At 38.9% G+C, this 23339-nt stretch overlaps 1 protein-coding gene across 1 annotated transcript; it reads right to left on the bottom strand.

Moving 5' to 3' along the window:
* Positions 1-22400: 22400 nt before the first annotated feature.
* On the bottom strand, positions 22401-22988 carry LOC107981170. The gene has a single exon (XM_016986108.1). It carries the CDS (start codon positions 22986-22988, stop codon positions 22401-22403), a length of 588 nt encoding a protein of 195 aa, XP_016841597.1.
* Between the last annotated feature and the right edge of the window lie 351 nt (positions 22989-23339).

Here is a 23339-nt window from a genome sequence, read left to right as displayed (position 1 = left end):
GGCCCACCCTGTATACTGTTTTAAATAGAAAGAACGTTGAAGAGAGCCGGGCGAGTGCAAGTTGTCACTTAAAACAAAAGTTTCCGCACCCGCCTACTCCACTCGCCGCAAATGTTGAAAGCAAAAATATATTACTTGACGAAATACGCCGGCATATCAAAGGGAGGCGAACGACAACACTGATAGTATTCTAAAAATAACTGAAATAGGATACCCTACGATTCGCGAGTTCTCTGCAAGAATATATTTCTATTTGAAAGATATGCCGTATGTCGAAAGGTGGCAAATGAAATTGGAGGTGGCGTTTGAAACGAGAGCTCTTAAACTCACCTATACCACGCGCCGCGAAATACTCCATGCGTCACTGTCACTATATGATCTAACATTTAAATATACTTTGCGAAAAATTAAAAAAAATTCCGCACGCGTCGCAATTTCCGATGAAATATTAGTGAAAATGAAAAATGTTATTTACCCACCGTTACTGAAGTATATACTCGCGATAATACGTGAACGTGATAAATTTTCATAGATGTAACAATATTAAGATCATTATTTACTCGTTTATTGGCAGCGCTTACGGGCCGTATGAACCCTCACCCGCTAGCTTTATGAGGAGTGCAGTTTCAGTATATCTGTAGTATATCCATCTAAGGCTAATGTGCTACTCAACGCTTCCAGAATTTAATAATTTATTTAAGCTACGCCTCTGTACATCGAAGTAAGGAAACATTTGATGTCCCGAGGTGTAGTTTATAGTATATTACGATACATGTGACCTAAGTAGCCGATTATTGCACGGCGTGTATTAGCGCCCGAACGCAGCAAGGGTGATAAAACGCCGTGCACTAATGCGCTGCTTAGGTCACAAATATAGTAGACAATTTTATAGCACAGCTGCTTAAATTTGCCAAGTCACGCCAATCCGTGATCTAAGCAGTTCATTATTGTCCCGTGAGGTTAGCATACCGTCCATTATTGCACCACGGTATACACGGTGCAATTGTGGACTACTTAGGTCACGGATAGGAGTGACTTAAACGCGGATTTAAGCCACACTGTGCTATAAAATAAATTATTAAACTTGGAGATTATGGAGTAGTGGGTTTAAGCGTTTTGGGTTTAGGTTTATTTCTCACTTTGCATGCCTTCATTCGATGTACCGACGTGTAACTTAAATAAATTATTAAACTTGGAGAGCATAGGATAATTGAGTTTAGATTTATTCCTTGCTTTTTTACCTTCCTTCGATGTGCGAGGTGTAGTTTAAATAAATTAATACACTCGGATAGCGTGGGGTTATTGGGTTGAAACGTTTTGGGTTTTGATTTATTCCTCGCTTCGCTCGCCTTCCTTCGATGTGCCCAAGTGTTTTTAAAATAAATTATCTTATTCGGAGAGCGTGGGGTAATTGGGTTTACATATATAGGTTTTAGATTTATTCCTCGCTTTGCTTGATTTTCTCCGATGTGCCAACGTAGTCTTTTGGTGAATGTTTTTTTAAAAAAAGGGCGTGTGGAGAACGTTAGTTGAACAATTTTGGCCTTACATTTTATCCTCGCCTCTTTCCAATGTGCCATACAGTTTTAAAATATAAAATTTATCAATATGAATCAATTAATATTTTTTTGCCACAAAAACGAAATTCCGATATCAGATTCGTGCTTAGCAACCCCAAAAACGGTATATATTCGATCCTCTTCGTGCATTTTGAAAATCTGATATCAGATTCGTGATCAGCGTCCTTCGAAACCCCCTAGAATAACACTAGTGTTCGTTAAATCCTTAATTTTGCAATAATTTTCATAAACAGCATTGTTTAAATAAATAAATTTGCAAATTCGATATCAGATTCGTGTTCAGCGACCCTAAAAACCTTATGACTGATGTGCTTTTTCGTTTATTTCTGCGTACTTTCCAATTAATAAAAATACGACAAGAAACAATTTTTCAGAGTTATATAGTACAAAAACGCATGCAGTGGTCGGCCATTCTGGATCGGCCATTTTGAATTTTCATTGTCAAATTTTGGTTCAGTGATGGCAAAAATACGACAAGAAATAAATTTTCAGAGTCATATAGTATAAAAACGCATGCCGTGGTCGGTCATTTTGGATCAGCTATTTTCAATTTCTGTTTTTAAATTGTTATTTGTATAGATTATAAATTTTAACAATCGATGCTTTTACTTATGCATTATCAATATTTACCCTGTTAAACCTGCAATTCACGTTTAATATTCGTTCCGATTAAATGGAATCAAGGTTGATATCAAGGTTGAAATCAAGGTTCAATCAAGGTAGTATCAATCTTGATATAAAGGTTGATATCAACCTTGATATTTTTGACAGGGCCTTGAGTCTGGCATCGTACTAAGCAGCGCACTCGAGAATGATTCAAGCAGCAGTTCCGACGTTAAACTGTGCGAAAATTCGGTAAATAAACTATTTGTGTGCACACGAGAGCTCGAGACAGAGCCTTAATGGCGCGAATCGTTCACACAGGATCAGACCGCAGCCCTCCAGAGGTGAAAAATACCGAATTAGAATCGCCGGATCACGGAGCTCAAATCGTTACTTTTTCCTCTGTCGAACGCAAGTCCGCGAACCGCAAGGACGATGTCGTCAGACCAAAAGCAGTCAGCGCGAAACTTGGGCTTATGCCTCGCTCGCCGGGCAAGTTCGCTAATCGAGAAACATTTCGCCGTCCACTTCAACCACCCGAACAGAGCCGATCTAATCCAGCACGCGCAAAATCAAGCAGATTTTTAAGCGAGAGAATCTTAATTCAAAAAGATAGAGCATGCAGCCTCTCTGCCGAGAAAAGCGGCGTCAGCAGATAAATGATGCGGCCGCAGCAGCTCGTGAATGATTCTCCGCTGTACGACAGTACAGTCAACACCAAGATTTTAGCAACTACTCGAGCCATTTTATTCAATAGGTTCAATAAAAATTTTGATCTTCGCCAAGTTATGGGCAGCATCAAAAGCTTTTTACGAAATCTGGAAGTGTGCTATCGGCCCATGTTAAAATGAAAACGCATGCACAGACCGATATGCACGCGAGTAGCCGGATCTTGACAGTAGCTAAAGGTAAATTTACAGCTGATAAAAAATTGCTAGATCTGTACGGCGGTGTAAACCCAGTTTCAATTGCCTTGTTTGGTGGCGACCCAGAAATTTGGAAAAAACTTGCTCAACTGCGCTCGTTGCTACTGTGGTTTTCAATAATTCACAGTACGCAATGTAGGCTGCTGATTGGCATTCGCGGTGCACGCCACGGTCAAGCAGCTGTAATAAAACGCGGCTCTGCCTTATCAGACAACTGGCTATCAGTCGAAAAGTCGAACAAAACAATTTTCTCATTTTAATTAAAAAAGTGTCACTATACTTTTAGACTTAAGAAAATTTCGGTTAGAATAGAGGGGGAAAAATAAAAGTCCTTTCAGTAATCCAAAGATCGGTTGACCTCACGCTTCGAAACGTAAACACCAATCTCAATAATTTGGCGACTCTGAGTTAATTTTTTTCTTCTGATTGTCGAAAAAAATTCGAGCTTAAAACAGGGGCAAATAATTCATTTTTATTTTAATCTCAGTTAAAATAACGCAAACACGTGGCTAATTTTGCAACTTATCTCGGAATAAGTAATTGTCCGAAAAATAACTACGCCGCGCTTTAAATAAATACAGGTAGTTCGCAAACTCATGCAAACTGCAGGCGAACCCATCAAAAATCCTTGGATCGTGGAGTGGTCTTCACGTAGATCGAACCCCTTATTGTCTGCAGCGTTCATAGCGCAAAAATAAGCCAAAATTAACTTCGGCTGTGGCTCCCACGTTAAGGCTAGCAGTGATGTAAGTTTTGAAGCTGCAAGATTCGCTTATCCTTGTAAGACCTACTACGGCTAGGACCCGCAATCCAAAGCCTTTGGGATGCCTCCAAATGTTAAGGGTGAGAGCGTATAAGTAGAATGACAAAACAGGCCACCAACAATATAGTGTCGGCCCTTTGCTCGGATTTAATGCATGAGAATTGTATAACAAAAAGTTCTGTGAATAGTAGCGGTTACTTGCCTAGCAATGCGCATGGTGAGATCAACGGCAAAAGAGACTGCAAAGATTTAGTCTCCAGGCCAAGGACGCAGGAATAGAGTTAACGAGAAAGAAATCGTAATATTTTAAGAAATCATAATATCAAACGGTTGCAAAATTAACGTAAATTTCCAAAGTTTCGATCTATAAATGCATGTCAAATTAAACTTGCGATCGATTGTTTTATTTTCAGTTTAAATAAAAAGGGATATGCTACCTGTACAGCAATAGTTCATTTTATCTTGCAAGCGGAGGAAAGCTAGCACATAATATTTAAACAACACTTTTTGCGCAAAATGAGCCGTTTAAAAAGTAAGAAAGTCCCCAGCTTCATTCGTTTTTTACCGTTTTTTTAAGCGGTACCAGACGCACCACGTGCCGGACGCAGTGCGTAAAGAGAACATGAATGGATTTGTAGCATTCAAAAAACAGTAAAAGAAAAACGAATAAACTATCGTAGATCACGAGAGTTCTTAGCCAAAGAAGACTTGAGCGTCTGTAACCCGAACTCGCAGAGATAAGCGCTCGGTACATACCGGGTGTTCTGGAAATGCATTTCGAGTAGAGTATAAAAGCATTTGTTATTCTATTTCCACTGTTCTATTTTTTATTTCCTTCTGCATAATTTTATACTTTATCTGGTAAACTTAAATTTCGTAAACTGAGTGCGAGTCTCGTCGAAATATCTAGCCGTAAAATAGTCATATTATAAATAAAAAATTGTCGCACTCGCACTCGTTTGATTCGCGTTTGTAAATACCAATTATTCGCTTCAAGACGAAAATGGTATGTGTCGGATAAATAATGAAACCTTTCCTTTCATTTATTTTACTAATTCGATTATAATTGTTAGCTAAATACTACAACGAGTAGTCTAACCGAGCCAACACAGCCATGACGGTAGAAAATAAGGCCGTTTTGGAGGCATCTCTCGAACAGTGGCACGTGATTCTCGGTAACAGGTTAAGTGCAAAGCTCTTGGGCATAGTCAAAAGCTGGGTTTCTTGTCCAAAGCCTATAGAGCACCTGTTAAGTTCTGCTATACTTTTCAGGGAGCTAGAAAGGCTATGAAACCCGTCACCATACAGTTTTGGCGAGCGGTTGAGCCTAGAGTACCTATACACAATAAAACGCGGGGTTCTTCAGGCTGAGTCGTATGTTGAACCTATGAAAGCCACACAGCAACACGTCACATCACTCAACGCTTGTCCGGAGCCTATAGAGCACCTGTGAAGCTCTGCTAGAAACCGAGCCAAGATTACTCGTGCAGATACTTTCATAGGGAGCTAGAAAAGCTTTGAGACCCGTTGCCATTAGTACGAAGCCTATAGAGCACCACCAAGGTTCTGCTGAAATTCGAGTTTAGAAAACTTGAGGCAGGCACCTACGTAGGGAGCTAGAAAGGGTCTGTGACCAGAGAGATATTTTCTCTATTCTCTATATCCGTGACCCACGATTGTAGAGTCAAAAGCCAACAACGCCTAATTGACTAGTAGTCTTAGCAAATATAAGAGCATTAAGTTCTCTGTTATTTTAACGATTTTTTTTCGCAGTTTATGCTGTTTCTAAACTGCGCTGTGTAGGAAGCAATCGAGCGAAATGCGTGAAGCTATCAAAGCTGTCTTCAAAATAAAAAGGCGTGCGACACTTTCCGAAAATTTATAAAACGTCATTTAAACGATAGATGCGTTTTTTTCTTCGCGAGTAAAGTCCATGCTCACAGGTCGGACAAACGCCTTCAAATCGTGTATCGCTTTCAGGCCGATCCTCGTAGTCGCTCGTCTCGTTCGCTGTTGCACCAAGAATACCGCGAATTCTAACATTCGTTACGAAATTTAGAGAAAAAGCAAAGCTGTACGTAGCGAAAAAGACGGGCACCTGCCCAGAATCTACTACGACAGCGTATAATTATTAATCATAAATGTTTTCTTATATTTTACAGTTATAGCGCATATTATATAGCGCTGGTATTTTTCTCACTTTTCTTTTACAGATCTTCATCAAGTTATATAAGTATACTTTTACATCAAAAAGAAATATTTTATACTTAGGAGCTCTGTCTAAAAATTGTAAAACAGCAGCGGCTGTTACACACACACAAAATCCGCGTTGTACACATATACACGTCCTACATTTTTTTAAAACCTTTTCTTAGCTTTTACAGCGCTGAAAGGTGGTTTGGACAGAAATCCAATGCGCAGGGACATTGCGCTTTTTCTTATGTCCTTATAAGCAATGACATCCAGGGACATACTCAAAAAATTAAAATTAAAATAATACAAACGCACGGGCGCGTCACGGACGAGCGCTAGGCTCTCCAATGACGGATCCTATGGCCGCTGCCGACGATGCTCAGAAGCAACGTATGCACTTCTGCACGTGGAATCGCTCGCCGTCGCTGCCTGGAGTTCTCACGGGCCGAAGTGCAACGCATGCAATTCTGCACGTGGAATCGCTCGCCGTCGACGCATTGCATCGACGGCGGAGCGAGCAGATCACCGGCGACAACGACACAGAGCAGAGCTCCTTTCTTGGACTGTAACGGATCGATCGAGTGGCGAAAATAAAATTCGAAAATCCCGCGCGAGTATGAGTTGCGAAATTATGATTTCGCGAGCGTGAAGGAGGGTAAATGCGTGAGAGTATGGATGAGAGAGTATAAGTGAGGCGAGGTGATGAGCTGACGAGATCGCGGTGTACGTGTAATCAGATAGAGGCGAGGAGACCAAGCGATAAGAAGGCTCCTGTGCATATTGTGTATCTGACGACGAGCGTAGGCGCAAACCCGAAAGGGTTTATTTGTTGGGCTGCGGACGATTGAAAGCGCGGAGATTGAGGGAGAGGAAGGTCGGACGCGACAGTACTCCATATCTCCGATTCAGGAAGAGGAAAAATCAAGGACAGAATACAGAATCTCTACCAAGCTCCTGCCTTGTTCTTTTGCTCACGGAGTGACCCCACCCCGCCATCTTGTCTGTGACACCTCTTTTATTTTTTCCAAAATCATAATACAGATTAATGAGACAGACAATGCTTCAAAATAAAAATAGATTCATGATGAGTTAATTGATGTACTTAAATGCCCGCTCATTAGGTTAGATCTTGATCCTTCGAGCCGCCATGCATATTAAAAATCTTCCGTTTTAAAAACTACTTAAACATATAAATTTTTCATTAATCACATTAAGGCCTAGAGACCTATCAGCAAAAAATTGATATATAACAAATTCTTATCATATTTTTTACTGTATATAAATATTTATATGTACATAGCAAACCCGTGTCTGTTTCATATTGAAACGTTGCGCTTACAAACTAATACTCCTACACTCGCAATGATATTTTGTTGATAGAGTTTATAATAGAAATTGCTCGCATTCGTCAAAAAAAGGAATAGTCATTTTTTGCTGGAAGTCAAGAGGCTGTCGGAGCGAATTTTACTTATTGTGACCTCACCTTGCGCCGTAGTTCTTATTATTTGCTTTCAATATACTTTAAATTAATCAAAATCAAATTGTTAATTGTTCCATATTGTGTAAAGTGACCTCGGAACACGGAGTTTTTAGTGATTTAATTATTAAAAAACTTTATATCATAAAATATTGTACGAAAAAGTGTCGGTCAGTGCATCTTTTTGACTGTCATAGTTTTTTAATATTTTCAGTTTCAAAATTTTACCTTCCGTTATAAATCGATGCGTAATTTTCGAATTTCAAATCTTAATTATTTAAAATTTTTACTTCCACCCGTATTAGGAATTGACATTGCGAAAAAGGATCTAAACAAAACTTGAATTTTATCACTATTGCAATATATATTTTAACCGAGCGACGTTAAGGGGATGTCGGAGCAACGCTGATTGGTCGACATGTTCTGGTTTTCCTAAGCTCAAAAATATTTTAGATCATAAATAATAAGTACATACACTTATTTATCGCACATAAACGCGGTGTTCCGAGGTGCATATTATAAAATTGTACATTTACAAGCGCTAAAATATGTACACCAATGTGTAATTTAGACAAATAATGAGAACTACGGCGCGAGGTGAAGGCGACTATGAAAGTGAGAATCAGTAAGATGACCGTCATTTTCTTGTACAATATTTCATAATATAAAGTATTTTAATAATTAAATCGCTAAAAACTCTGTGTTCCGAGGTCACTTACACGATAAGGAACAATCATCAATTTGATTTTGGTTGATTTGAAGGATATTAAAAGCAAATAATGAGAACTAATTATTAAAACTTTTCCGTTCAATTTTTCAATCTTTCAATTTTGAACATGTCTACATATAGATTATCATGAAATAACTTCGTGTGGCTTTTTAATTTACCAAATTAATAATTTAAAACTAATAAATCCAAAAAACCATCACCTGATTTTATATTTTAGAGTAATTACTTATACAAGTGATATCTTTTTTTATTTACAAAATGAACCATGTTACATTATAATCGAATAAAAAATAAAATTGTTTAAGAAAATATTTATAATGTTTTCTTTTTAATTTACAATATTAACGCTATTAGTAAATTAAATTTTTTGAAAAAAGTATATAAATCTAATTAAAACTTGTGCATACAAAAAGAAATTTCGAAGCATGCTGATTGACCTGGCAAAGTACCAAAAGAGTTACTAAACTTTATGAATAACGGATTATTTAAGGGTTATGAGAAGTTTATTTCACAGATCCTAACGTATTAAGTAAAATTTTTTAATATACTTTATTTGTAAATTTTTCTAGAAAATACAGTATACAAATTTTATTAATATTTATGCATTTTTAACCGCATTCAACATTGCTGAAAACATAGTTTGCAAATTTTTTTGGATCGTATTTTGATGTTTATTGTTTAAAATCTTTAAATGATGTTTTTTTCTGCTTCTTGTACCTCTATATTTTCCTACAATTAAAGAATTAGTTTTATTATCCTGAAAAATTTCTTATAGCTGTAAAATATTTTGATCATTATGTAATGTATATTACTTTTATGTTTATGCAAATTATTTTTTGCATTAAATGAATCCATTGTTGACACGATGTTGATTATGCATATAAGAATTTTACACATTAAGTGAAAGAAAACTATGACTTAACTTTTGTATACAGTACATAATTAGTATTCCAGTGTCACGTCGTGTGACTCGTCGCATAAATTTATTAAAAAAAACTAAAACATGATAATCATTAGAATATTGAAATTCAAACTCTCAAAAGAAGAATGCATTGCGTGCGCTGAAAGGTTTCGACACACGGCCGAATGCATGTCAGTGTCGAATCAGCGAAATGATAAATCAGCAATTCGTGACGTTGTAAGGGAGCGCTACTTTTTATGTATACATTACGAACGAAGGTTTAAAAAAGCCTTATACGCACTCAAACGAGCAGTTCGTAGTCAGTCACGGGCTCCGTATGCGTCAGTTCGACAATTGACGATATATTTGTGAAACCAGTTGTCATTATAAATATCTATATCGCATTTCATTCCTGTTATATGCGAATAATATTGTAAGAGAATTTTATATAGCTAGTTAAATAAACAATAGAGTTACAGTGGAATAGAATTCGTGTTTTAAAAGTTCTTTATAACTAAATCCTATCTATCCACTACGAGCTTGAATCTGCATTCTGGCAACTAAGCATCACCGTACTCAAAAGTAAGTTTTCTCATTTATTTATTAACAGTGAGAGTGTTAGGCGCGGACTAATATTTATTACAGCCTTTGCCACTAAACATATCATTACGTTCGTGACTATTTTATAAAAAGTAGCCCAGACGTAACAATTTGGTTCCGATACAAAATTAATAAAAATAGGAGTAAAATCACTCGATATAAAAATAATAATAGCAAAGCCTACTCAACTACAATAATAGTGAATAAAAAGAAGCATCAATGATAGTGCAAATTTACATTTTAAATACAAGAATATTGAAAAAAAAATTCTCGCGTAAACCGAAGTAATATCGTAGCGTGAATATAACCGCATTGAACAAAATAAAATCGTAATAAACAGACGTAAACTAATTTCGAGTAAAAATAACATTACAAGAAATATCAAGCATAGCTTGGGTGACACAGATAAAGATAAGAAAACAAGCGTAATACATGACACGGATAAAAGAAACAGAAAAAGCGTAATACAAGTGTCGCGTTTATACACGGCATCGGATCAAATTTCAGCAGCTACTCGCGTTGCGGCGAATGACCTACTGAACTTGCTAACAGTAGCAAAAACGCGGAAGTAGAGCAAAACGTAAACAAACGCTAAATAGGCCAATTTAAAAACTCAATGGGTTTTAGTAAAACAATCAGAATATACTTTTAATCGAGTAATGAAAATGTCAAATGAGCAATAAAGCAACAACAGACTATAAAACTCCAGAGAACGCAAGAATTACTAGGAAGCAAGTCCAACAAAATCCAAATTTAAAAAACCTATTAACGGGCGCACTTGAAATTCACGCATTCAAGAAGAGTTCAAAACTACAACGCCCACCAACACCAAGAAACGGCAAAAGAAGAAGATAAACAAAGTAAAGAAGTAAAAATCAAAAATACAGGAGCTATACCAAAAGTATTAGCACCGGGAAAAAATAAAACTGAAGGAAAATTTACAGAAAAAACTAATATTCTGGCAGACGAAAATACGCAAACAAATCTTAACGATCAACAAGAATCCTTAAAATCAAACGCTAAACATGAAGAGAACTTAGACGATACAGCAGGTATAAAGCAGCACAGAAATCCGACATTTCAATCAACTTTAACAGCGTCTCAAACAAACGAGTCAATTTTAGACAGAACATTCGACTTCGGTAAAGAAAAGCGATATTCGGACATAGGAGGATTTTCTACAGAACAAAGCTTAGTAGTAGGAACCGAGAAAGATCCACATTTTAAAACAATTAGGTACAGCAATTATCCGACAAATTTTTTGACAAGCACAAGTTTATACGGAAATTATAGTCTGATAGATTTTGATAAGACAATCGGAGAGGAAGCTCACGGCATACAAGAAATTGCCGATAATAAACAAAGCAAAAATAACAACGAAAATAATTCTGAGATTAAGACAAATCAAAGCTTAACCCAAATTAATCTTAGCAGTAGTAATAACAGAATCACAAATAACCAACTCAATAATCAAGAAGAACCGACTATTAAAACCAACCAGAGAATAACGAAGGAAACCAAAACCAAGAAAGAGACAACATCATAACAATGGCTCCTCCAGTAGCAGAAGTAGTAAGACCAATAGAATTAAATCTGAAAGATGTCGTGAGCTATATTCCAGAATACGACGGAAAAAATATGACAGCAACGGATTACATAAAAAAATTAAAACAACTCAGAAGTCTCATAGACCCAATAGACGAGGGAAACTTGACGAACCTTCTAAAGGTAAGAATGACAGGAGAAGCAGAAGAAGCACTCAGCAGCAACGAAATAAAAACCATAGATGATTTAATAAACGGAGTAAGAATACTGTACCCGATTGACGACGACATCCATGAGCTGCACGCGAAAATGGGCAGAATATTTCAGGGAGAAACAGAAACGGTAGTACAATACAAACAGACTACGGAAAATAGTATTGAAAATAAAAGAATTGAAAAGGCTACAAGGGACTAAGGATGTAGAACTTAAAAGATTCGAGGAGGAATTAGACGCAGAAGCAGCAATAAAATATAAAAAAGGGCTTAAACCAGAAATTAAATACGAATTAGGTCAAGAAAACACCGTAGAAAATATTTCGAAAGTAGCAATAGAAATTGAAAGCGATATAAAGCAAAAGAAAGACATAAATAGAGGCATCGTGAATAATGTGTACGAAGACTACGGAAGAGAAGTAGAGCAAACACGGAAAGTGTTGACGTGCCAAATATGCAGAGACTTCCAACACGAAGCTCTCTTTTGCCGTTCAGGAGCATGCGTATATTGCAAAGGAGCGGATAATTTTTCCAATAATTGCAGGAACGTTATAAATAAAATAAAACTAATCTGTAAATTCTGCAGCCAACCAGGGCATTCAATTAGTGCTTGCCGATTTAACAAAAACAGAATCACTACCAATATTGTCAAGAAATGGGACATGATGTAGTAATATTTTTAGTTTAATTAAAAAATGTGAAAAAAATGATTTTACACATAAATATTATGCACATAATATTTACAGTAAACTGATAATGTGATACATTATACACAAATTATCGTGCACAAAATTAATTATTTAATTAAATTACTAAGCACAATGCGCAAACCAATTTTTTCTGCACAAGTTAGTTATCTGTCATTTTTAAGTTCGTATATTGTACACAAAATCGATGGCTGAGTGGAATAAGCTCGTATCGTGGCGGCGTTTTCGACAACGTCGTATCGTGTCGGCGACTCCGAGAACGTCGTCTCGTGTCGGCGACTTCGAGAACGTCGTATCGTGTCGGCGTCTTCGGAAACGTCGTATCGTGTCGGTGACTCGGAGAACGTCGTATCGGTATCAGTGTTTTCGGAAACGAAATTTTGTAGTGGCAGAACTGCGCGATTTTTAAATACGACTTTACAAGGCATAAAATGCGCGTGAAAAAATCTGAAATTAAATCAGAATTACTTATTTTTTATTGCATTTGCATATGAGTCATTCTACGAGAAGTAAGACACTTCGCGGTCGAAAAATTGGGCTCTAGCAATTTTGGCCAACACGATACGACGTTCTCGGAGTCGCCGCCACGATACGACGTTTCCCAAGACACTGCTATGATACGACGTTCTCGAAGTCGCCGACACGATATGAGCTTATTCCACTCAGCCCTCAAAATATAGTACACAAAATGAATAATGATAAAGTATTTGATTGTGCTCAAAATTTTGTGCACAGTGGATAAAACTAATTTTATTTATTACAAAATTGTATTCACTCTCACTAAAATACGCTATTTATTATACACAAAAGTAGTTTATTATGCACACTGCACTTATTTATTGTGTACAAAATATCGTTAATTGTGCACACCGAATTTGGGTGCCAGTCAACTCTCGCCTTTACAAATGATCACAATATGCAAGTAATAGTAATGTAAACGTGAATGAAATCAATATTTTATGAAACTTATGTATTTTTATGTCATATACGTTTAATCTCAATTGAATAATAGATGTATGTATTTACTTTGTAATACATTACGATACGTGCGACCTAATTGGCACTTTATTACACGACGCGCCCTGTTGAAAATAATGACGTCATTGACTGACGTCATTAAATTTGTTGCTACAAATTGGAACCTTTTATGACGTCATTATTTTCAACAGGTTGTACTTCTAAATACTTGTACTCTTAACTACTTCAAAATTGATAAAATGGTTGCCTATGAGGTGCGCTATCATTTGGATGGTAATACAGAAAATGGGGACTAACGCCAAAGAAATATTGTTTTTTAATTATTTTTTGTTTAGAAAAATTATTAAAAATTGTTAATTCCTTGGACATTAGCCCCCATTTTCCCTACTACCATCCGGATGGTAGCACCCATATAGACAACTATTTTATCAATTTTGAAGTATTTAAGAGTATAAATATTTAGAAGTACAACCTGTTGAAAATAATGAAGTCATAAAAGGTTCCAATTTGTAACAACAAATGACGTCATCTAATAACGTCATTTATCGTCATTTAATGACGTCAGTCAATGACGTCATAAAATAACGTCATTATTTTCAACAGGGCGCAGTAAGCATCCTCGCTACGCTGGGACGATATCGCAGCGCCGTTTAATAAAATGCTCACTTAGGTTGCATGTAACGTATACTTATTTATAGCATCTGCCTTCTTCAAGTCCGCCATGTAACGCCTATCCGGGACATAACTAGTCCTGTACTGCACCGATAAAGCACGGTGCAATAAAAAACTACTTAGGTCGCGGATAGGCGTGCCAGAAACGCGGACTTAGGCCACGCAGTGCTATAGAAATATTTTCCAACTTGTAGTGTCGGGCAGTGAAGTCAACCGTATAAAAACTTTTAAAACACCTCTATGCAACTAGATTTATTTTTTTTTCTCTATGATATGTCATATTATTAAAACCGTATAGTAATAGTTAACTCCGACAATTGTTACATTTATTCATTCATTGTTAAGTCAACAGTCATACAATGCGGAGATAAGTAAAAGACGGCGCCAGTCGGCATATCATATTTCACTTATCAACGCATTTATATACGTGATAACCCTTTTCTGGGCGAGGGTAAAAATTTTGAAAAATAAAAATTATAAAGGGTAAAGATTAGAAATTCAAAATTTATAAACTAAGATTTTAAAATGAAAAAATGTATAAAACAAAAATTTCGAATTGAAATATTGCGAAAGGTGATATTTAATTGTAGTTAAAATATTGCAAAAGCGATATATTTAGGAATTTCAAAATTTTGGTTTTCAAAATTATAACTCACCCCCCTTTTCTCGCGCGTTGCTAACATCAGTAAAAACGGTGCCGGTCGGCACTCACCTTCACAAATTGCAATAATATGCAAATAATATAATCGTGAATTTGTCAATAAAAGATATAAAACGTTAGTTATGTTAGTACAGACTTCGAATATCTCAATATGAGCTTCAAAATGTTCATCATGAAATGGTCAATATTTTACGTACAGAAATGGACAATTCTAATCATCTATCAATACTTTTCTTTGACTACAACAATTGCGAATAACTTAAAATAAATTAATGAAGTTTGGATGGATAGTTTTTTATGCAAAATTTTGTTATAATTACAAAATTGTATAAAACCAACGTGCATTCAACTACAAAAATGCCGTTTTGTTCACTTAGCCGCCACTACTTATTATGCAGTTACTAGCTTTATTTTGCTAGATATATCGTACATGTGCAACGATTATTTTTGTTTTAATGAATTTTCAATAATTTATTTCAAGGCAATACATTGTAGTGCCTTTAGAAAAGTTAAAAACAGCTTAATTTTGTAATTCGTACATTGCGAGATTAGTTCATGTGTAAATTATTGCACGAATTTTCGCGAAAACCGTACATGATGAACATGCGCCGTGTAATTTTTGAGAATTTTTTCGAATAATCAGGTTTACAGTTAATTTTTTTTAACCCTCATTAAATTTAAGATATTATAATTAGATATTCAGGCGTTGAATTCTCATGCGTTTACTCGCGAAGTATATAAATATAATCCTTGCAATAATCAAAAATGAAGTAGTTTAAATTTCTGTTTACGATTAAATATTATAAAATATTATTAATCTTAATACTGTAGAGTAAAATTTAAAATGTGAAAAAAATTGTTATGGCCGAAGACACGTTAAAGTTCGAGTTCTTTATAAAATTGAATTGTTCAATAAAAGAAAACGATTCAAATAAAAACAGTATTTTTCTATATTGGTTAACGTAATATTCAAAATTTCAAAATAGTCATGTACCTTGATATTATTAAAATCAAAAAAGATTACATAAGCATACCTGTTTGTTGAGTATCTCTATATACAATATATACATAAAAAAATAGATAAATATTAAGCAATTGATCAACAGACTAACAAATGAATAAGTGCTATGAAGCAGGTTCAAGCTGGTCGCATTTAAAGAGGTACTTACCTCAATAAAAGAGTGGTAGCTCTGTAAAATAAACATAGCCATAAAGTATAAAAAGAAATTGCAAATATATCGATTTATTTTTTGATAACATGCATTATTATGCATTTCGCATCATTTTTATCGTCTTGAGTGGAAGAATTCAACTTTTTATCGAGAGATCAGTGGAAAAAAAAATAACTACGCCGGCCAGTAAAAGTACTAAAATGTATATGGATGTGAGCATTGTATGAGCTGAAGAATACCCGGTTTATGCGCACTAAACTCGGTCGATGCACTTTTTTCAAAATATTTTACATCACAAATGAAATGTTTCTGCAATCATTTCAAGCATATTTCTAAAATATTGTTACAATTTTATTTGTCCTTAGGTAAAAATATTGCAAAAAAATATTTTAATATCGTTTTAAAACATTTTTAAAACATTTCTAACATATTTAAAAATATTTTTTAATATTTTTAAAGATCACAAAAATATTTCGTTGATAAATTGCTGCCAAACCTCAAAAAAACATTTGGAAATATTTACAAAATCTATTAAAATATTTTGAAATATTTATAAAATATCGTATAATTATTTTTAGTTTCTTAAGTAACGAAGAAATATTCATAAATTATTCTAAAAATATCGATATACAATATATTAATAAAATATATCAAAATATTTATATCTGTATGTGTATTTTATTTTTGCAAGGTTTTATGAACATTTTATTTATGTTTTTGGGACATGCAAGTTTCTATAATTTATATATTATTTATATATTGTAACGGGGTTTCCGGGAACTAATTCGCACAAAAGTAACGCGACGAAGAGGATTCGACCCCACGTCCCCGAAATCTCAAGGCGTGTGCTCTAACCACTGAGCCAACGACGCACTACCCTGCACTCGCGCCGACTAGCTCTTACGGGCGCTACTCCCGCCCGTTACAGCCCCCCTTAAGAAGTGAATTGACCTGACCAACTTCACCTTCTTCATACCGATTCCCCAGCCACCCAATCTTGCCAGGGAGTCCTCGACAGCGACTGTGCGGAGGAATATGCCACCGTCACACCAAAAACCACGCAGACGAGAGCTCAAACAGCAGCAGCGGCAGCAGCAGCAAATAGGTCAGCCAAGGGCACGCCTGGAACGGGCGCACACAAAAAGAACAACTCGGCACCTCCTTCTCTTGCGGGCTCCAGAACCCAGTCGCCTGCAAGAACACAGGTTTCGTTCATCGAAACGTCCCTTAAGGACATATTCGCGGCGCTGGATGACATTAGGAAGATCCAGAATGAGGCCCTTCAGGCACAAAACACCATGTCTGAAAGGGTCTCAATAATCGAGAGTAGGCTTGGCCCTCTTGAAAGCAGCCTCAAAGCCCTTGACGGCTTGCCTGCGCTCAAGACTCGACTAACCAATGTCGAGTCCTCCATCTCCGAGCTGCAGGCTCAATATCAAGAGCTGTCGTCAAGGAGTCCCGCAGAGCAGCACAACATCAGCAGTGCTCCTGCCTCCGAGGAGATCAACAACCTCCGCAGTGAACTGGCTGAGGTTAAGAGGAAGCAGGAGCGCTCTGCGAATAATGTGGTGGTGATCTCCGGCCTAGCCTACACCCAGGAGACGTCACTGCATCTCCTGGCCTTTACCGTCTTGGCTGCACTGGACCCCACGGTCCTAAGGCGGGATGTTGCAACCGTCAGAATCATGGGGAGACTCGACGCTAACACCATCAACGCCCAAGGTGACAGCAGATTTCCACCCCTAGCTGTCACTCTCTCCTCCAGTGCGCTGGCCCGCTCCATCATAGTGGCCAAAGCCAGGAAGCGTAAAATTCATACCAGCGAACTCGATGATGCACTACTGGAGGAAGCGAAAGCTCTCTACCCAGATCACCAGGAACTTGTCAACATTAACGAGCTGCTTCCTCCAGACATCCATAAGTTGCGCATCAAGACCAGACTTGAGGCGAAGAGGAGAAAAGGTTGCCGTTCCTTCGTGAGGGATGGGAGAATTTACATCCGTTCTGGCGAGGACAGTGAGCGGGCCACTATCATCTCCACCGATGCTGATCTTGAGGCTTTTTTGGCCCGAACGCCGCCAACAGCCAGCATGGACATCACACACTAAGACACACACCTATCATCCCGCCAAAACCACCATCTAAATCATTCATCTCATCGACATCTGCCTCCAAGGTGTCTCTGTCTGAGGGTCTTAGGGTCTGTCATTTCAATGCGAACTCCCTTACGGGTCACATTGAGATGATCAGGTTCTTCTTGTCCACTCGTCCCCCCTTTCACGTAGTGGCTGTAACTGAGGCTGAGTGACAAGATACTATCCATCCCTTCACTGGATGATTACACTTTGTACAGACGGGACAGAAACAGGAACGGTGGAGGTGTGGCCCTCTACATTCACTATTCACTGACTGCTAGCGTTATCTCGTCATCTGACGGCGAATGGTTGGGCAAGCCGGGTAAGCCAGAGTATCTTTTTTGTGAAATCACATCTAAGGGAATATCGCCCATCTTCGTGGGAGTTGTGTATCGCCCTCCTCACTCACCCTTTATCCAGGGATCTAACTTCATCGAACAACTAACAATGCATATGCACAACTATTCCACGAAGGTCATCATGGGAGATTTCAATGCTGATCAGCTTTCCTCATCTGAAGACGCAAATTTTATCAGGGCTTTCATTGATGAGAACTCCCTTATTTCTGTACCATATGGTGCAACCCATCACAGACAGGACTCTGACACCTGACTTGACCTATGCTTGATTGATGAGCAGGATCGCCTGCTCTCACATTGGAAGACTGACACTCCTTTCATCAACGGACATGACCTGATTACGGCCACATTCGACGTACAGATTCCACGCCACGTACCTACTACATACTCTTACAGAAACTACAAAGGAATCTGTGCTAAGAAGCTAAGGGACTTCCTTAGCGCATGTGACTAGTCATCCTTCGCCACGCCATCACTTGACGAATGCATCACCACTCTTAACACCAACATCTCGAACGCCATAAATCATCTCGCCCCATTAAAGACCGTGACACCTGGACCTAAACGTCACCCGTGGTTTACCGCGGCTCTTCGTGACCTTTTAACTGAAAGGAACAGACTCTACAGACGTTTTCGCAAAAGTCGTTTACCGTGGGACCTATACTTTTATAGAATCGCGCGGGACGACGCTCATAAACGGATTGAGGAGGCCAGGTTGAATTACTACTATTCACGCCTGTCCTCCTTGACCGACGTTGCAGAGATCTGGAGAGAGCTTGGGAATTTGGGAATCTTGGTATTACTACTTCTAAAACTCCTTCACCTGCTCGGTTCTCTTCGGATGCTCTCAACGAACACTTTAGCTCCATCTCAAATGACCCTCAAGCTCCATCTGTTGAGGAGTATCTGCGAACCCTGGAGAGTCTGAACCTCCCTGAACACTTCATCTTCAGGGAAATCACAGAATCGGACGTGTCGGCTGCAGTAACACGCTTTAACACCTAGGCCAGAGGAAGTGATGGCATCCCACAGGTTGTAGTTTCTAATGCACTGCCAATACTCGCTCCCTTACTCTGTCAAATTTTCAACCTGTCTCTGAGCGAGGCACGCTTTCACGTCCGATCTCTCTACTCTGTTTCCTGTCCAAGGCGCTGGAGTGGCTGGTGCACAATCAAATTTCTGAATATCTTGAAACAAGGCTTTACCTTGACAACTTCCAAACTGGCTTTCGCACTGGCCACAGCACGCAGTCTGGCTTGATTAAGCTGACTGATGATGTCAGGCTTGGGATGGACAGGAAGAAAGTCACTCTGCTACTTCTATTTGACTTCAGCAAGGCGTTTGATACAGTGTGTCACGTCAGGCTGCTCGGAAAGCTATCCTCTTTCGGCTTCTCCAAGCAGGTCATCCGCTGGCTTGCATCTTACCTTTCCGGAAGAGAACAGGCCGTCATTGGTGACAGCAACGAACTCTCAACATTCCTATCACTAAACACCGGTGTCCCACAGGGGTCAGTTTTGGGCTCCTTGTTGTTCGCGTTGTACATCAATAACATTGGCTTCTGCCTTGATTCAGATGTATCCCATCTAATCTACGCGGATGACTTGCAAATATACTGCCAATGCCCCCTTGAGGAGCTCGACTCCTGTTCTGTTAGGCTGAGTGCTAACGCCGAGAGGATAATGGGCTGGGCAGCACTAAATAGGCTTAGGCTGAATGTCAGTAAGACTAAGGCAATCGTCCTGGGTTCCCCCTACTATATCAATGCTCTTCCCTCTACTGCCAACACCTATATAAATATAGGGGGAGCCCAGGTCGACTACGAATCATCTGTACGCAATCTGGGATTGGTGCTCGATTCCAAACTATCATGGAAAGAGCACGTCACACACATTTGCAAACGTGCTCACTCTTTAATGTATCGTCTCTACTTTTTTCGGAAGAGCACTAACTTCAGATTGCGCCAACATTTAGTGCAAGCACTCCTGTTTCCCATCATCGACTACTGTTCACTGGCTTACTGTGACCTGACGCAAGAACTCGACCTGAAGCTTCAGAGGCTTGTCAACACGGGGATCCGTTATATCTACGGTGTAAGGAGGGACGAGCACATCTCCCCTTATAGGCGTGAGTTGCAATGGCTTACCACCGCCGGACGTAGGAAATACTTTATGGCATGTTTTCTTAGAAAAATCTTTAACACCTCAGTACCCTCTTACTTATTAGCCTATTTTGATTTCCACGTCGCGCTCAGGCCTGTCAGGGATGAGGTGACCCCCCTGGACATCCCGCCCTTCAAGACGGAGACGCTGAAGAACTCATTTTTCATCAGCGCTTCCTACCTCTGGAACAGCCTTCCATCTCACCTACGTAACACCCTGTCCATATCACACTTTAAACAGGCGGCTAAAAATCACTTCTTCAATTTGGAAAATACACAAACATGACGCAAACATTTCATCTCATGAACACACTTTCATCTGATCTCACTTAATTCCATTACTCACTTTCACACTTACACCCTGACACAACAATTATTATCTTTATTTCACCAAACTACTATAATGTATATGTACAACATAATGTACAAAAATAAAACCAATCTAAATCTCTCTCTCTCTCTCTCTCTCTCTCTCTCTCTCTCTCTCTCTCTCTCTCTCTCACACACACACACACACTCGCGCTGCTGCGGGCTTCGCTCCACTATAGCGTGCATGGACTATACTTTGCAGCTATACGCCTTTGTGTTGCCGCTTTGCTGCCTTTTGCTGCTTAATTGTTAATAATTAAACAACTTACAATTTCGGATACACGCTCTGCTTTCACACGAGACGTCACGAAAAAATAATTATGCTACTCTCTATCATAACGAGAGTGCTTTAAAATTCTCCCGACAACGAATAGAAAATTATTCGACTCGGAGAGCATGCGATACTAGTGTCAGCTTCGTTTCGTTGCTCCGAGTGGTTTAATTCTACGTCGTGTGATAATATCGGTTGATATTTGTTCGCGGTCTGGCAACAAAAATCTCCGATTATTATTCACAGACTTCTCGTGTGAATTGCGTTAGAATTATTCGTATACACGGCACGAATAAATTCGAACGCTGCTCAAATTCGCCTGATTTAAGCGCGACGTAAACAATACGGGGATGCTCGTGTTTACGTCGCTTGCGCGACCTTCTGAAATTCGCAACGGTTTCTCGCTCGCGCCGAAAATTACAATATTTCCGAGTTCCTTCCTAAGTAACCCACGAACTGGGCGCCAATGTAATGGGGTGTAAATTCGATCAATGAATAACGCGCTAAACGACTGGATCGCGTTCCCTCGATGCGGCGTAGGACTCCTCTACGCCCGCGAAACACCTCCTTTGCATGCAGCTGTCTCAGCTGCTTGTGTTTTGCTGGGTCTACGCGCCGCCCGGCGCGTGCTCGGCTGCTCAATTGCGTTAGATACTAATAAATAACGCCCGCGGAGGCGGCGGTATACGCTGGAAGGAACAGGAATCGGAAGTAAACAAGCGAGGTTTAGAAATGACGAAAAAACACGTAAAATAATAAGACTAAGTTATATTTCACTAGCGCGTCAAAACCGTGAGTTTACAAATATAAAAGATAATAATAATACGCGAGTCGCCAACAACTTTGCAACTCGCCGCGACGCTGGAATAATCGCGCTCGCACGCGTATAGAATAGAATAGAATAGAAATAAGTTTTATTTTTCGTGATTGAAAAAATAAAATATACATAATATCGCAGTTAATAATATACATAGTATCGCAGTTTGTACTGTCCAATTGGCATTCAATAGCTGATTATCACAACAGTTCTATCACATTTTTGTACATAACTTGAGTATCATTTCTTATTATAATACTAATATCACTTTGCTTTATACTTATTCTATCACGTCATTACAATTAAAATTAAATCACAGTCGACAATAATTAATAAATAACATCGCATCAGGTACATAAATTATCACAGCATCGATCATTGCGCATTAGATACTCGCGCACCGCTCGCTTAAATTGGGCCAGTGAAGGCACGGTCCGCACATCCTGCGGAAGGGAGTTCCAGAGAGTCGCGCCGTATACTGCAAACGAATGCAGTCCCGTATCAGTACGCGATCCCGGAACCGACATATCCCTGGACACCCTACTGGAAGTCCTGTGCTGTTTTTTTTTTAAAGGGCCGCGAGGTACGGCGGCTGCCCCATACAATAGGCTTTGTACACTAGTACTGCTGCAAAGTATGCCCTTCTTTCCTTAATATTCAACCAGCCCAGTTTCTTCCTGTAGGGAGTAATATGCTCGCGCCTCCCAGCACCACACACGTAGCGCACACATGCATTCTGCAATCTCTGCAGTCGTGTCTGGAGCTCCTCTGACACATCAAGGTACACTATAGAGCAGTAATCTAGGTGGGAAACAGCAAGGGCGGATGCCAGCTGCTTGCGCAACGCCTCGGTGGTACAGGATCTAAAGGACCTTAGTCCATAAAGGGTTCTGTTAACCTTTCGGCTAACCGCATCAACTTGCGCTTTCCATGTTAATTTAGAGTCCATGACCACACCAAGGTTAGTTACCGTATCGACAAATGGGACAAAGATGCCGTCCTGCACCTCAACACCAGGCAAGTTCAACCCTTGCAGTTGATTAATATTATATTCCGATCCAAAAATTATTGCCTTAGTCTTACCAGTATTAAGATGCAAAACGTTATCAGAGGCCCACCCCGACACAGTTTTCGCCACAGCCGACAGACGATCCATGCCGGCACGAAGATTGTCTCTTGTACATTGAGTGTATGTTTGCAGGTCGTCCGCGTATAGCAAATGCGCAACACTATATGTCAACAGTTCCGCCGGTCTCTCTGATCTCTCAAAGTCTGTCAGTACGTCTTTGATATCATTAATGTAAATGCTGAACAGGAGGGGTCACAGAATAGAGCCCTGCGGGACGCCAAGGTTGGTAGTTAGCCAATCCGATTCTCCGTTAGTTGTAGTAACCACTCGCTGGTTACGTCCTGTAATGAATGACTTGACCCACAGGACTACTGCCCTAGAGAATCCCATCCCGATCAGCTTACGGAGTAGTTTTGAAGGGGATATCGTGTCAAACGC

The sequence above is a fragment of the Nasonia vitripennis genome (genome assembly GCF_009193385.2).
Source record: "Nasonia vitripennis strain AsymCx chromosome 2 unlocalized genomic scaffold, Nvit_psr_1.1 chr2_random0005, whole genome shotgun sequence".
Taxonomy (NCBI): Eukaryota; Metazoa; Arthropoda; class Insecta; order Hymenoptera; family Pteromalidae; genus Nasonia; species Nasonia vitripennis.
Note: the sequence above shows the minus strand (reverse complement) of the source record. Positions and strands in the feature narration are given on the sequence as shown.